The sequence below is a fragment of the Trichechus manatus genome, unplaced genomic scaffold (genome assembly GCF_000243295.1).
Source record: "Trichechus manatus latirostris isolate Lorelei unplaced genomic scaffold, TriManLat1.0 scaffold00009, whole genome shotgun sequence".
In the NCBI taxonomy this organism is placed as follows: Eukaryota; Metazoa; Chordata; class Mammalia; order Sirenia; family Trichechidae; genus Trichechus; species Trichechus manatus.
In genome coordinates this window covers 4,691,373-4,708,984 of record NW_004443945.1, presented here as the reverse complement: position 1 = coordinate 4,708,984, position 17,612 = coordinate 4,691,373, and the positions used below count along the sequence as shown (strand labels likewise).

The following is a 17,612-nucleotide window of genomic DNA, read 5'->3' as shown; positions in this document are numbered from 1 at the left end:
AGGCCCTAAGAAGATACCTCTGGAAAACGTTGATACTTTTAGGAATGGAACTCTCTGATGGTTTGTCTATTTCTAAAGTAAAAGGCAGTTCAAAATCACGGAAACTCCCTCCATAAAGTTATCGGAGAAGCAAAAGAAAGTAGGAAAGAAGAAAGAAGAAAAGGCCAAACTAAATAGAATCATGCCTGTTACAACATGCAAATTATTATTCAACCACCTGTAAGAGCAAGCATTATACAGTCACTTGAATTTCAACACTGGAAAAAATAAAAGTTTACCTGCGTACAACACCAACAATAACTGTGTTTTCTGAGAGTTTTGATGATCTGACAGACCTTAAAAAAAAAAAAAAAAAAAAAACTTTAAAATAAATTTAAAACAATTCTTTAAAAACAAATACACTTAATTTTGGTAGAACAATTAAAGTTGGGGGGGGTAATAAGGGAGAGCAAAAGATCCCTTCACACTTTGGATTCATCTTTTTCTTTTGGAGACAAACTCCTAATCAGTGTCCTGTGGGAACCATAACAATTATGGAGTCCAAATATATCAGCTAACTGAGGTGATGTGCCTTCTATTGGTTTTAGTCTTTGTTAACCTAAGTTGTTTCAGGTGGAGAATTTTCTCTACCTTGCTCTTGCATGAAAAGGGCTATTTGTCTCTTCTTACCAAAGGGAAACACTTGTATTATCACAAGCTGATGGCTAGGCTTAAGGCAGGGATGAAGGAGCCCAAGGATCAGCTCTCCCCCCACTGTATTCTGAGCAGCACAAAGAATGAAGAGTTCTTAGGTTGAATGGAGGCAACAACACCACAAATTCAAAATTAGGTAATGCAAGATATTCTTATCTGTCAGAAAGAAGGGAATCAATACCTGATAGAAAAGGTTAAGAACACGGCCTAGTCCAGAAAAGAAGAAAGTGCCCCACTGAAGTTACCCAAGGAGTATGAGGCTCCCCATACAAAGAGTGATTTAACCCTTCTAGAGAAGAAGATTCCCAAGAGGCTATCAAAAAACTCAAACCAAATCCACAGCTGTTGAGTTGATTCTGACTCATAGTGACCCTACAGGACAGAGTAAAACTGCCCATAGGGTTCCAAGGTTGTAATCTTTATACAAGCAGCAGACTGCCACATCTTTCTGCCACAGAGTGGCTGGTGGGTTTGAATCACTGACCTTTCAGTTAGCAGCCAAGTGCTTTAACCACTAGACCACTAGGCCTCCCCAAGAGGCCATGAGGAATGAAAATCCAGCCAAGACACAGAGAGGGCAGAAATAAACGTGACACAGAGCAGGAGAAGAAGGAAAAGAAACTGCTCCACTGGAGATATGCGACAGCTTCAACTCATCCTATGCTGAGGGAAGAAAGTAGGACTCTGGAAAAGAAGAATCAGGCTACAGGAGAAGAAAGGGGCCCAGCCCCTGGACTGGGGGAAGAAAAGACTTAGGCTGGAGGGAGACTTTAGACGGAGGGAAATGGAGAGGACTATGCCCAGCCTGCGCCAGCCAAGTCAGAAGTGTGCTGGCCTCCTTTACAATGTATCCAGGATGGGACAGAGACCAGCCAAGACTTAAAGCATTACTTTAGCTCTTTCAGTTAAAGTAGAAACACTTCTGAATCACAGAACAGAGAAAATGATTTGAGTGCTTATTTCTCGATTCTCCTAAGGATGGCACATAACTTTGAACCATTCTAGATGCATAAGAGAGAAGTTAATTCATTATACACAATAGATGCCTCAGTCTTAGCAGACTTTTTCTGTAAAGGGCCAGACAGTAAATATTTCAGACTTTGCAGGCCATTCAGACTCTGTTGCAACTACTCAACTCTACCACTGTAGCATGAAAGTAGCAACAGAAAATACATAAATGAATAAGCATGACTGTGTTCCTCTTTGACCACCCATGCATTAGGGTACTGAGACTTAATTTTCTTGTGGAATCCAGGTTGAGAAAGGCTTAGAGTCTACAGATGTAGACTAGACCTGGGGCAGGAAAGTTGCTCGGGGATGGAAAAGCAGCTCTCATGGGCCATGTGGCCAGCCAGCCTGCCTTCCTTTCTGCTTTTCCCAGTGTCCACTCCATACTCTTCTAGCTCCCATCTGCTTATCCTCTCCTGAGGGAGCCAACCTAAACGGCACTGCATGGCTCTACTGGAAGAGCCCTTCCTTCTCAACTGGTCACTGCAGGGCTTGCTGGCCAAGTGTCAATCCCTGGTCCAACCATGGTCTCTCTGTCTGAAGACCAAGCAAGCACAGCTTCCAAGATAAGGGGCCATGGGAGGGGCTGCTTCGACTGGGAAGGGTCACTAGCATGGCAGGTACTCACACAGTTCAGTTGTCAAAATTGATGACAAATATTTATCCTAGCACTAATCTTAAACAGGGAATGAGAAACATGGACTCAGAAATGGTATTTCCATGGCTTCTTTGCACATTCTATTTGTTCTTATTTTTATGTTTCCAACAAATCAAAAGAGATTTGGAGAGAGGACAAGCAAATTTAAGTATGCAGCCAGCCATCCCCAGCCAGCTCTTTTATGTTTAAAAGAAAAACAAGGATCTGGGCAATATAATAGCACATAGACAACCAGGCAGATGATCTGATTAAGTAGTTTTGGATTTCCCACCCATTACTGGATATACAGGTGTGATGGACATTTGGCTAAGGATGAAGTGGAAGGGAAGATCATGCTTTACCTGGAGATAAGCTGATCCCTTCAAAGGAGCTCTAAAACTGTGTAAAAAGTCAGATGTGTATGGCTGACTTTTTCTGATCAATAAGAGGGAAAAACTGGCTAGGAAATAGAAATGTCAGAAACTGGGTTGGAAAATAACACCCTTGCTTTAGAATTAATGAAAACTACGAAAGAAATGGCTTGGCATAGTGAAAATGTACACCTAGACTTTAGGAAGGCAGATTTCTAGGAAAAAAGAGTATGATTCTACAGTATGAGGTTCTGAAAGGTAGAGGAAGCATGCTGGGAAGCTCTTAAAACCATGCAACCTTGGTGTATCATTAGGATGAGATTTGGCTAAACATAATAGAACCACTCCCCTAGAAGATGTGCAGAGGAGGCAGTCCAAGGCTACCAGGGCACCCTGCAGTGTCAGAACCAGACTCCCCTCAGAATTTGTTCCTGGTTCTTTCCTTGTAGTTCAAGATAGATGTTTGAGCTCTGACCATAATGTCCACATTCCAAACAACAGGAAGAGTGTAGAAGAAGGGTATGCACCCTCCAAGGACACTTTCCAGAAGATGCACATACTTCCACTGGCCAGCTATGAGAAAAGTTAGGAAATGCAGTGTATTTTCTAGGTGGCCATACACCCAGCTAAACATCAGAGATTCTATTATCATGAAAAGAATGGAAATGGGTTTTGGGGGCAACTACCGGTCTCAAGCCATATGAGGCAACTACCAATGATTCTGATGAGTCTCAACACAAAATTGGGAAAAAAAGTCCACACAAGGGAGGCTTCCTATAAGAACACAGCAAAACCCTTTAATGAGTTAAGTTTTATAACAGCACAATGCCATTGCCCGCACATTGCTTCTGTTCTCTCTGCTGTGTGGAGTTTCAGATTGTAAAGAATGGAATTTACAGTGGTAAAAAGGATGTGCAGGCCAAAGTGAATCAAAAGACTGAATGAAAGCATCATGCATTCTGAGTTCAATCTTGCTTCAGCATTCAACACGGATTTGAATTCTGTTAATGTATTTTAGGTTTCTACACAGTGCTTTATTTCTGCCAGCTCCCTTTATAAAATCTTCCCTTTCATTACAAAGTCCCAGTCCTGCTGCACAAAGGACTATTTCTTCACTTCTTCCGAGTACACTAAGCATATGTCTTCTAAAAGGCTCATCAGTTTCTTGTTAAAAATAATCTTCTTAGTCTTTAGGGCTCTTCTTTCCCCCTCCATATGTTGTGGCAGCTTTTCACAAGCCTCGTTCTTTATCCTGCTTACTCACTCCTGAGAGGAAACAACATCTACTCAGGCCAAGAGATGGCCAGCAGAGAGGGTCAGAAGTTTCATTACACTTCTTCACTGTACATTTTGGTGTCAGCAGCTGTCCTCCTCTTAAGTCTAGACCTGCAGATCAGGTGAAAGGGTGCCCAGTGCAGGCTGAGAAAGTGCTGCCAGCAGGCATCCTTACAGCATGGCTCCACTGCACAGAGCAGGCGCCTGCTCTGCTCTCTCCGTTCTCTAACTCAACCTGAGAATCTGATGCAATTTGTTGTTTTGTGAATATAGCAGTTTGTGAAGGACTGTTCCCAGGCTGCTTATGCCTCTGTTCCTTCCTACAACACTTTGTCTCTGTCCATCTCCTTCTGCTCCCTGTCTTTGGTTTCCAAACAAATGTAGAAAGTAAATGAAGGAAGCTGGAGGGCAGGCCTCTGGCCAGCTCACAGAAGCGTAGCTGCTCAGCTGGGGCTTAGCCATCTGTTCCTCCGGCCAGTTCATGTCCAGCATCCTAGGCTTGGCAGGACACAGTGAGAGTGAAGCAAAACCTTTTCAGCTTCTGAGATTGAAGTATGTGAGGGACAGTCCAGGAATAGGCTTTTTTAATTTTATTGTGCTTTAGGTGAAAGGTTACAGCTCAAGTTAGTTTCTCATACAAAAATTTATACACATATTGTTTTGTGACATCGGTTGCAATCCTTTTATTATGACAGCACTCTCCCCCTTTCCAGCCTGGGGGTTCTTTGTGACCATCTGTCCAGTTTTCCTGTCCCTTCCTGCCTTCTTGTCTTACTTTTGGGCAGGAGTTGCCCATCTGGTCTCGTGTATTTGACTGAACTAAGAAGCACATTCTTCATGTGTGTTATTGTGTTTTATAGGCCTGTCTAATCTTTGTCTGAAAAGTGAGCTTTGGAAGTGGCTTCAGTTCTGAGTTAGCAGGGTGTCTGGGGGCCATAGTCTCAGGGGTTCCTCTAGTCTCTGTAGAACAGGCTTCTTAATTAGTCCCCATGGTACAACAGATATAGCGGGAATCCGTGTCCTTTTCTGTTCCCCTAGCTTCTGACATCTCTCTCATCATATCTTTGTATTTTTATTGCTGTAGTCAACCCTTGTCTCTAACTATCTTCATGAGTTTTTTGATAGGAAGTTGGGAGGAGGCACAGACATCTGGCACCACACAAGATGGCCTCTAAGAGCTTCACAACTCACTGATTTGCCTCTTCAACTCCATTCTCCACTTGGCAGCTAGAATGATCTTTCATCTACTCTTGATGCTCTCTTGCATAGAATAGGTCAGTGTCTCAACTGCCTACAGAGTGAAGCCCAACCCTTTTGGCTCAGCACACAAAGCCCCTGTGATCTGGCTCGTGTCTGCAGCTCTAGCCTCACCATCAGCCACAGTCCACCTCTGCCTGATCCAGCAGCCACATAAAACTTGCAGAGGAGCCCTGGATACCCCGAGCTCACTGATGCCTGTCCCTACACAAGCTGCTCCTCTACCCAGAAGTTTTCTCCGCCTTTCCTCCTTTCAAAACTCTTGCTTATCCTTCAGGAATCAACCTAAATGTCCTTGTGGAGCCCTCCTAACACTGGCACTCTGTATATACCTCATCTGTGGGCACTTATTCTCCTGTGCTGAAATCACTTACTTGCCTTGCCAACTAAAGCATTAGCTCCTCAGGGGCAAGAGCCATGTCTTATTCATTTATGTATTTCTAGTACCAAATACAGTGCCCAGAACTGAGAAAACTTGCAAAGCAGTGTTCTTAAACTGGCAGACTTGGGAAATGTAGCAGACACAGAATAGTTGACCTTTAACAAAGCATCTTATAAGGAGTATAAGGAGTTCCAAATGCCCCCAACAGAGAGATATAAATGAATGCTAGTCACTCAGGTCAGCAGCTGATGAAAAACTGATCATAGGGCATCTCAAAAGGGAAGATGAAGGGAAGGACAGAGCTCTGCCAGGGCTAAGGTCTTGTGAGCTGGGTAATTTGCTGAGAGAGAGTGTAAGCGGCTCAGGAGGGGAGCCCAGAAAGACTCCTTGAAGAAATAGTCTATAATGGACAGGCATCCTTAAAGGGGATGATCTTAAGGAAGATAAACCAGGTAGGACCAGAATCCAGATGAACCAACCAACTTAGGATAAATAAAGGCAGGGCCTACTCTTGCCTCTAGAAAACTCACTATAAATGGCACAAGGACCCTCTACCACCCACAAACAATATGAGGATAATATGGTGGAATGCCAGTTAGTAAGAAAGACCAGGGCTGTGACATGACCATCGGGAAAGGAATGAGATTGTGGGCTGTGCTCATAAAGGTCCATTCTCTGGCTAGCACAGGGAAGGTGACTATTCTGCCTTCTCTTCACTGGTCCATCCAAATCATCCAGGTTTCAGTCCTGGAGGATATGCTTACATGAGATATCAATCGGAAGAGCATATTCAGAGGGCTCTGTGAGGAACTGCTGACAGCAGTGAGGATGTGCTCAATCCAGGAAGGAGAAGACATCTCAGGGGAACACAATCCCTGTCCTCAAATGTTGGAAACCCATTCTGGAGAAGGAGATTAGATTTGCTCTAGTGACCCTGTAAAAGGAGCCATGGTGGTACAGTGGTTAAGCACCTGGCTACTAACCTACAGTCAGTGGTCTGAACTCACTAGCCGCTCCTTGGGAGAAAGATGTGGCAGTCTGCTTCCATAAAGGTTACAACCTAGAAAACCCTACGGGGCAGTTCTACTCTGTCCTACGGGGTCATTATGAGTCAGAATCAACTAATGTAACAAAACAACAACAACAAAATGACCCTGTGAGTCGTATCTCTCAACATGACAGAGAACTTATGGGTATCAGAGCTCTCTCTTGGGAAGCCCTAAATCCCCAGCAGAGTCTGCATGGGGGATGATGGAGCTTTGTAGATGAGATGTACACATGACATTTTATATTTCACTAAAACCACATCCAGTTCACAGTCTTTATTTTTAAAATTGTATAAACTTATTTACATGATGAGAGAACTCTTAATTATAATTCTTATGAAATTTGTTATTTGTGTATGTTTTTGACTGAGTATTATGTAACATTACTTTTTGTGACTTAAATACTTCAACTCTACTAGTCTATAAGCTTCTAAGAACATTGTATTTATTTTTAGTCTAGAAAACTCTCTTGTATAGATAGTGCTCAACAAAAATTTGCTGAAGAATTAACACTATTTTAGTATTGTTACATAAAACGTATAACAATAGTACATTTTCCTCCCTTAAAAAGTGGAGCATAACGAACACAACTTAACCTTTCTTTACGGAGGTCTGGTGGTGCAGTGGTTAAGCACTTGGCTGCTAACCAAAAGGTCGGCGGTTTGAACCTACCAGTCGCTCCGCAGAAGAAAGATGTGGCAGTCTGCTTCTGAAAAGATTACAGCCTTGGAAACTCTATGGGCAGTTCTACTCTGTCCTACAGGGTCACTATGAGTCAGAATCGACTCAACGGCAATGGGTTCGGTTTTTTTTGTTTTGGTTTAACCTTTCTCTGATAATACAAGATCTAGCAAAGTATTCTTTATGAGCATGAATTTTCATTGTTTAGCACATACCTGTGGCTAGGTTTGGGCCTGGGCAAGACTGGGAAAGAGGCTGAGCTTTCCTCAGTACCTTACCGCCTCCTCACCTTTTCTATTTTGGCAGCCCTTTGGCCCTCCTTAGATACCTCTCCCGCCTTGCGGCATTCTACCAATACTACCGAGCACCACGTTTTTTAGATATTTTCTTCCTTTCTCTGAATGACAGCAATCAAACAGGGATATACAAAATCTCGGAAATCAAGTGTTCCAAATTTATAGCTGAAAAAACACATTCGCAGAAAATGTAGAGGGATCCCCAAAGTCAAGGGAAGAGCTGAGCCTAGGACCTGGGCCTCACTCTGCCCTGGCCAGAGCTCTGTCCACTGCTCCTGGGCTGCAGTCCCTTGCAAATGTGTTAAGTGACCAGCTAGATAGTATGTCAAGCAAATCTGGGATACAGTGATAATGACTTACTGTGGATTCAACTAGATTAATATAAGCAGCACTTTAGCACCAGATAAAGGCCAGAGACGAAGGTCTACTGAGGCAAACCACACTAGGGTGAAAGCTACCTAGTCTGCCTACCTGGAATGTGGGTTCTCACCACCAAGGAGAATAAATGCACGGTGAAATCACCACATACCCGGCAAATGACGTTTTTGATATGATGTCATTTTCTTGTGACCTTATTGATATGACATCATTTTCTTGTCACATCAGTTTTGGGCCCTGGTGGTGCAGTGGTTAACAGCTCAGTTACTAACCAAAAGCTCAGCAGTTCGAATCCACCAGCTGCTCCCTGGAAACCCTATAGGGTAGTTCTACTCTGTCCTACAGGGTCGCTATGAGTCAGAATCGACTTGACAACAATGAGTTTGGTTTTTGTTTTTATATTTGGTTTAAATCTGTTTAAATGCTCTTAATATACTATAAAATTTTATATTATATTAAAACTGTGAGTTGCCTTCCTCAAAACAAAGTTTTCTATTAAATAAAACCAGGTACTTTACTTTGCCTTTCTTCCATCAGCAGCAAAAAACTTTCTTTAAAAACCTTTTCTTAGATTTGTATCTGCTACTCGGAATTCTCTCATGATATTGATATTCTGCAAGTATTACAAACAAGGCACATTGCACATTCACCTAACATTAGAAGACAATTTTCAAATTTTTTATAACTTTAAAAACATCTAGAAAATTATAATAACTCTTGTTTTAGTGATATGCAGATGATAGTTGTAATTAATTACATATTGGGTTTCAGATTAAGCCTTAATGGTTTTCATTCATAATTTCTTACTGTTTTAAGCAAAGGAAAGCAAAACAAAATAAAACAAAAAAGATAGTAAGATCAGTCCGAGAAATAATGATATTCTAATATCTTGATTATTTTACATGCATGGAAGGCGAATGCCTTAAAAGAGAGACTGAATTTAACGTAATGTACTTCCTGGCTGTATTTACTGCTACAAATGTCAACGGCACTATTCAGGTCCAAGTCTCAGGCTTACCTGCATAGCGCATCTGCGTCCAGCTGTCGGGGATGTCTGTGGTCTATGATGATGATGTCATGATGTTTGTCCAGGAAGCAGGAAAGGACAGCCTGAGGCTCCTTGGTGACTGTACACTTAAATCCTGCCTTTTCACATGCCTTACAGAATCCATTACACTGGCTATCTTCTTTAGTAAACACTAAAAGTACCTGGATCAAAAGAGCATGAACACTTTTTTTAAAAAAGATGCTGTTAGAACTGTCAGTTCTTAACAAGCCACAGAAAAGTCCCAAGTGTTTTCAAGACAAGTAAACGGATGTAAACATAACAAAATGTCAATATAAATCCTTCTCCTATACACAGCTCAGGGACATTATCACTCAGCTCCTCAAAATTAATGCTATTTTCTATCTGGTCTTAGTCTGGAGGTCCAGAACGAGTAGAATCAACAAAGACTTGGTTAATACATTATAAAGTAATCATTCCTTAAGCACTTTACCTTAAAACAAAATCAGTGAAAACACACAACTATTTAAATTAACAGAAAGTAACACCAAGTAGATGGCAAATTCAGTATTATTTCAATAAAAAATTTCAATATTATTTCATTGAAACTACTGGAACACTTAATCATTTAAATAGTATATTTAAATGTTTGACTCTAGGTTTTATGCAATTCCTCCAAGTTGAAAAAAAAAAAAATACTCTGATGAGAGGAGGAGAAATTTAAAGTAGACCAAAATGTTACATTTCAAAGCCTGCTGGTTAAGTGATAGAGGAACAGGACCAGCTACAAGAAGCAGCATCTATGCCTCTGCCCCGGGGCACTAGCTGCTGTCTGGGCACCTGGAACAGAGCAGATCAGGCCTGGATCTGCTGCCTGGGGAACAGGATAGATTGCCTCTTCCCTAGCCAGGTACCTCCAGCCAAATCTGGTTTAGGAACACCACTGCTCCACCCCCTCTGAACCAGACTGACAATGAGGGCAGTGCGGCAGTGGTTAGACAGAAACTACAAATGGACAAAACTCCTATTCCTCCAAGGCTTAGTTCCTCCAGATTTACCCAGTTGCACAAATACCATAGCAAAGAACTAACAATGCACATTTCTGCCAACTTCTTTTTTTAATGTAATAGTGAACATGCATTTCTGTGTAGGAAGCACCAAATAATTTGGGGGCTAAATCAAATGACACCAATAACCAGTTGGGAGCCCTGGTGGCATAGTGGTTAACAGCTTGGCTGCTAACCAAAAGGTCGGCAGTTCAAATCTACCAGCTTCTCCTTGGAAACCCTATGGGGCAGTTGTACTTCTGTCCTATAAGGTCGCTATGAGTCGGAATGGACTCTACCGCAACAGGTTTAATAACCAATTGAGTTTATTTTCTGTTTAATATTTTGGATTAGACAAATCATACACATTTCCTCTCCAACAGACAGGTGATTCACCAACAGAGAGAAGACTATTTGTTTTCACTTTTCATATGGGAACATTTCAAACCTACAGAAAAGTTGCGAATGACAATGAACACCAGTATACCCTTCTAGATTCACCAATTCGTTAACATTTTGCCACCTCTGCTTTTCTCCCTCCCCCCCATTATATACTTTTTTTATTCTTTTTTTCCTGAACCATTTTAAAGTAGATTGCAGACATCTCTTCATCTCTGAATACCTCAATGTGTATTCTTAAGAAAAGGGCATTCCCCCATATAACCACAGTCCTATTATGAAGTTCAGGAACTTTAACATTGATCTAATACTATTACCTAAAATAGAAGACTTTTTAGTATATAGCTTTAGGCCCCTCTCCCTCCTCTGTGAAGAAAATCAACACATGCAAACTATGGCACAGTTCATTATTTACTGCATTTGAGTATTACCTGAAGCTGATCTTGATGAAATCTCATGGGGCCAAACTGCACATCAGCTACTGCTACCTGCAAGAAAGAGATTTACTTAAAAAACAAGAAAAAGAGAAGCTTGTTTAAAATTTTCTCTTTCTAGCCAGTGCCACAGATGAAAGTGACACTTCTACTCTAGAGAAAAGTCGCCTAAAGAGAATAGTTAGTAGGCGCAGAAATAATTATGAAAAATCCAGGGAACTCCTTATAAAGCCCAGGGGTGGTACGGAGTAGGGAGGAAGAAATTAATGATGGGTCTGATCCTGGCTTTGCCTTCTACTAGCTGTATGCAACTTTTGGTGACTTACTTAACCTCCCTCAGCTTCAATTTTCTCATTTGTAAAATGGAAATAATAATATTAAATTATTTTTGTTACAAAGATCAAACAAGATTACAATCTATAGAGCCTCCAAAGAGTAAACACTGACTAAGTACTGGATCCTTCCATCCCTACTTCCACTTTCCCAGGGTAAACGATGAAATCTTGTATCTAAAATGGCACATGAATAATGAAATCCAGCAGTCAGATCACGGGATGTCAGAGCCAAGAAGCCTTACTGAGAAACAGTCAACCCTCTTCATTTCACACCACCACACACACCAGTTGCCGTTGAGTCAACTCTGACTCATGATGACCCCATGTGTGTCAAGAGAAGAAGTGTGCTGGGGATTGAGGCCCACAGACAGGAAATGATTAGCCTAGGGAGTCACAGCAAATAAATGGCAGAGCCAGGACAAGAACTTTGGTCCCCAACTCTTAGCCAGAGATCTCTTCCCACCTCACAGTCTCCTCCCTGCCCCCTCTGTGCAGGGGCAACAACAATGCACTGGTTGCCCCCAGCTTAGCATGTTCCTTCTGCCGCTATGCCTTTGTCCAGGCTGCTCCCTTTACTTCTGAAGCCAAACACAAATCTCTCTTCTTTGTGTTTTATATCTTTTCTACCATCCTGATACCGAGAATCATATTTTCTCCCAATTTTTCTAAACCAGGACACCAAAGACACTGTATTTTTCTACTTTTTCCATGCTAGAAGTCTACATAAGTTCTTCCAGAGTCAACTTTAGTAATTTATATTTTCTGAAACAATAATCTATTTCATTAAGATGAACTTTGAATACTACAATAAGGCTTCATAAACATCTTAAATTGTCAGTAGGATCTCTACATCCAGTTCCTTTACCCAGCTGAGACTGGCTAGAACCATGTGTCTGAGAGAATGGTTATGAATTTGACCCTAACAGCTCTCCCTTGCTTGCTTTTTAAAGGCCCTTATCCTGGTCTACCGTGTGTACCTGTCTATCTTTCCAAAGAAATTATGAGCTTCTCAAGGGCAAGAACAACATCATATTTGCCTTTATATCCCCATTACCTAGCATAGTACTTCCCAGTAAAAGCTTACCCACCCATTTGAGAACTTAACATTAAAATACACAGAGATAAATATAACGGTCATAACCAAACTCCCAATGGAGTAATAATAATCATAGTGCCCACGGAGAGCTTTGCATGTACTAGGCACTGCGCTAAGGGCTGTACATACGCTATTTCGCTAAATCCTCACAACAGCGTTTTAAGAGTTTACAGTTGGGAAATTGAGGTTCCACACCTTGCTTTAAAGCCACACAGCCAGCAAACAGAAGAGCTGGGATTCCGACCCAGGTATGCTCAATCTAGAGCCTGTGCTTCAAACCCAGGGCCACTGACAGGTTTGAGCACTCTGCATATTGCATAAAGAAGCCTAGGGAAGGAGAAGATGGGGCTGGCCCCAAGAGTTGAACCCTGACATTGGGCTGCTACTCTGAGGAACAAACACTTTATTACAATTTTCCCAGAGACACTATATATACTGCTGGAAGCCCTAGACTACCATGGTTCTCTGTGGAGATGGTATGATTCCATACCTAGAAAAACAAACCAAAAGACTTCCTACAAGATGCTTCTAACTGGCTGCCCACCCCCAATCTCCCGCCACAAGCAGTGCTCTATCCTACAATAAATACATGTGATAGAGGAAATCCATGTATATTTTTAACTGTGAGAGGCTGATGCCTGCTAATTATGGGGCACCTGGCTGAGTTTCTGATTTGCTTTGTAATCATTTCATCTCTCAGAAGGTAGAAGAAGCGACAAGGGCTGCTCCTATACTAGACCTAAGACTGAGCAGGAGGACCTCTCTGGCAGGGTGGAAGGTGAAAGATCAGACAGCCCAGAGTACCATCTATCCTCTTGAGCTTTGTAACCAGGGGCCGGCCTCAGGTCAAGGGGCCCAGGTGGATGCCAAAGTCAGAATTTCTAAAAAAGATTATCCAAAAGGGCAGAGACAGTCTTAAAAGAGAGATCTGCACTATATAGTTACACTTTCACAGAAAGAAGGAAAGCAAGAGGCACTGAGACACCAATTTGAACGATCAGTTTGTTCATTTTTATGAATAAAGTTTAAAGCAAAGAATGAATGAAAAAACAAAGGATGAGACCAGCCTGCTGCTTAGAAACTACAATGGAATTGCTCATACTTTAGCAAGAAGAAAGAGAAAGAAACTCATTTTGCATTGATTTTCCACAGTATGGGGGCCAGTTTCATAAGAGAAAGCAGAAAAGCCATCACCAGGAGAAGCTGCTACTGCCAAAGACAAAGAGGTGATTATAGAGCACTTGGACCCTTCACATGACTTGGGGTCTTCAGCCTTTGATGGGGGATAGAATGGGACTCCCTATGAAGGATCAAGTAGATAAAAAACAAAATCTGAGTAGAAAGAAATAGAAAATATGAATATTGTGAAGATATATGATATAGTAGGTCACAAAGAAAACCTTAAAACATATTCCCCAAAGTAAAAATAGTACAGTATTTATTCACAAGAAATGCAGTGTTACTGTATTTGACCATAAGGCAATCAAACCAAAAATTAAAAACTTAAGTTTAAACAACAACAAATTATCCTCCTCCCCCCAAATTAAAAAACAGTATCTTACACAACTGCTGAATTAAAGAGGCAAGTGCAAACTATAGCTATAGATTATTTGAAAAATAATAAAAGTGAGAATACAGTATAATAAAACTTACAGGATATGTGTAAATCATACTCAGAGGCAAAATTCACAGTCAAATCTCTTTGTCATGAAACAAGAAAAAATTAAATATACTAAGCTTTCAAATTATTACATTTAAGAAAGTTGACAGTCAAAAAAACTTAAAGGAAACCAAGAGGAGGGAAATAAAGGCAGTAACTAATAAATTTTTTAAAATGTTAATGACTAGAGAGATTAAAAAATACATACAGTGTTGGTCACAAGCTAGGGACCAGATAGAAAGTATGGATGGCTCAGGGCAAAAATCTGATCACTCCTGGAAAAACAACTCTACCAGTCGGTGAAATAGCTTTACTTTTACAAAGGACAGCATAACTTTATGATCTCAACTTATAAAAATAACTCACCACTGGATTTATTTTAAGCAATAAAAGAAGTTATAGATTTATTTTTAAAAAGATTTAAGACTATGAATTTTGCCTCAGTATAATTTTAGCAGTATAACTTTAAAACGTCAATGTTTCAGCAACGTTCTTTTACCATGAACACTGCTTTATTTACTTAACTAGACTGCATTTAACCTTACATCCTGTCTACGGGGTATATCCGGCTCTCAGGACCTCTGTCGAGCAGAGGCCCACTGGAGCCGGACAACTACTTACCACTGCCCCCCCAAAATAACCACCACCAGGAAATCTGATGACATTACTCAGTGAGCAGACGTCAACAGTGGGCTCTCAAAAAGTAAACAACTTCCCAATTGCCCTGGATAAGGGATTGGAACTACTGGAATTCTTGTCTTCATCCTTTCCTTGTGTAAGAAAATCACAATTAAACCGCCCTAATGCTTCAGGTCATAGTCCTCTTAAAAATAATTTATCTTTCACGTTAGTTATTTAGAAGGGGATAGTCATTTTCAAATCAATGTTAATAACATAGCTATGATTTAATCTTTCATCTTCAAAGCAACTCATATTTTTAGGCAATAAACAATAGTATGTTCAAGAGCTAATAGTGGTAATTATACAAGGTGTTGTATTTAGTCTATTGGATTTTTAAGTACTTGTGTAGAGTTTATTGTTTCAAAAAGATTGTAAAATTAGGATATCAGACAAGATAGATGATGTTTATTTGCATTTTTATATTTTAAATTAATTTTCTGGTAAATATGGCTAACAGAAACATGAAATAAATTATTATTGGAAACTTTGATGAACCACATTCCAGATTTCTTCTGTTTGCTTAACTCACCTAACATCATTTAGATGAGACACTAGAAGACCAAGTTATGTTAAAAATCCTGACTGGGGATGAGGAGTGGGAGAAGAGATACACATATAATACAACCTATCTAAAATGTCTACTCTCCTTACCTTTCCTATTCCTTGCCCTGTTTTTTTTTTTTCTCGTTAGCTCTTAAGCACTATTTGATACACTACATATTTTATTACTTATCATCTTTATTGTCTGTCTGTCTCTCCCACTAGAATATAAATTCTATGAAGGCAGGGTTTTTTTCTGTTTTATTCATTGTTATATTCCTAATACCCAAAACAGTGCTTGGCACATGGCAGGCATTCAAAAATATTAGTCAAATAAAAAATCATTTATCTAGAAATCACACACATACATATACATATATGCACACATATACACATATGTATACACCATTCTCTAGTTATGAGTATTTTCATATATACTTTAATTATGAAGCAAAAAGAAAGAAAATAATCTTATTAAAGGCCTAAGCACTAGAAACCCCAAAAGAACCATGCGATCTGTCTCCTTTTCCTATATCCCTTATTGGAAACAGAAGTTTATGCTGGGGTCAATTTACATTAACTATACACTAACTATACAGACCTAATAACTGTAGTAAAGACATAAATCAAATTTTGGGCTGAGCCATATTGTCCCCACCCCAGGCCTTCCCTGTATACCACTGGCCATCTTGTCTCTCTCTCTAGGGAAAAAGTGATAACTTGATTAAAGGGACATGGTCTGGACAAGAGTCAGGAGACATCAGCTCTAAGGGGGAAAAGAGACTGAATTAATTGAGACACCTATTACTCTGTTATATTCTAAGCATTGTGCTAGGTCCCTTTCCCCTCCCTTGAGTAGTGGAAGGATAAAATGTAAATAACGAGGTGCCATTAGTTTTAATAGAGAAAGAAGGTGTCTACTATGCACTAAATAGTTTGCTTCTAATCATATTTAAATCCAGTTTAGACCTAAGACTGAGGAGGAATATCTCTTTGGCAGAGTCCTCATCAATTAACGAGGTAAGCTCATTAATTCCATTTTGTTGATGAAGAAAATGAAGCTCAGAGCAGTTATGGCTAAACAGCCAGTAAGCGGAAATGGTAGGAACAGGGCCCAGGTCTGTCTGAATTTAATTAGCATGGTCTTTTCATTTCCATCGGGAAATGTCTAAAATCACCGGACCCTAACCAGTATCTAGCAGAAATAAGATCAAGAACACTTGAAGACAGCATTCATCCATTTGCTAAATCTGTATTGAGTGCCCACCATGTATTAAGAAGTTTCCAACGCATGGAGGATTCAACAGAGAATAAGACAGAGAATACCTCTACTTAACAGGGAGAGATGCGATGGTTAGTAACTGGGTTGCTTTTTTTTAAAATTTTATTTTGTTATTGTTGTTGACAATAAACACAGCAAAACACACGCCAATTCAACAGTTTTTACATGTACAATTCAGTGACACTGATTACATTCTTAGAGTTGTGCAACCATTCTCACCCTCCTTTTCTGAGTGTTCCTTCCCAATCAGCATAAACTCACTGCCCCCTAAGGTTCCTATCTTATTCAAGTTTCTGTTGTCGATTTGACCCCACATAGATAGTTCTTAAAAGAGCATAATGCTCAAGGTAGACATTTTTTGCTAGTTGAGCTAAACTACTGCTTAGTTTTAAGACGACTTCAGGGGATATCTTTGGTTTAATGTTTAAAGATTATCTCGGTGCAACAGTTTCAGGAGTGGGTTGCTATTTTGGATCAGAAAGCCAAGGAAGGCCTCTCTGAGTCAGCAATACTGAGGGTAAGATGTGAATGAAAAGAAGGATCCAGCCATGGAAGGAGTGGAGGAAGGAATACCCAGGCAGAGAGAACTGCGGGTGCACAGAACCTAACATGGGGAACAGGGTGGGGCACTAGAGCGAATGAAGGAGATGAGAGCCATGATGAGATCAGAGGTAGGCAGGGGCCATACAATGCAGAGCTGTCTAAGCCAGGACAAGGAGTTTAGATTTTATTCTAAATTTCACTGAAAAGCCACTAGAAGGTTTTATATAGGAAATGATATGATCTAATTTTTACTTTTTAAACAGATCCCTCAGGCTGTCTGAAGAGACTGGTGAGAGTAGGAGCAAGGAGACCAGTTAGGAAGCTCTTGCAGTAGTCTAAGCCAGAGATGATGGTAGATTGGCCTAGCAGTTGCCATAGAGACAAGTAGTTGGATTTGGTATATGCTTTAAAGGAAAGGTCATCAGAACTTGCTGGTGCACAGGATACAATCAGATCCATGATTCCTAGACCAGAGTTCTGATATCTGAGTTTTAGATCAACGTTGTGTAGAAATTTGGAGTTCTGCAAGGCATCCTAGTAGAAGCTGGTATGCATCTGCTTGATGG

General features: G+C 40.5%; 1 protein-coding gene across 2 annotated transcripts in view; it reads right to left on the bottom strand.

The window, feature by feature from the left end:
- The window catches only part of PDE8A (phosphodiesterase 8A), a 166,612-nt gene that overhangs the window by 65,672 nt on the left and 83,328 nt on the right, over positions 1-17,612 (bottom strand). For both annotated transcript variants that reach the window (XM_004370662.2, XM_023725970.1), the window contains exons 2-4: positions 10,907-10,963; positions 9,043-9,233; positions 279-335 (exon numbers count right to left, since the gene is read on the bottom strand). In XM_004370662.2, the coding sequence (XP_004370719.2) occupies positions 279-335; positions 9,043-9,233; positions 10,907-10,963 (305 nt within the window). The remainder of the gene's footprint in view (positions 1-278; positions 336-9,042; positions 9,234-10,906; positions 10,964-17,612) is intronic.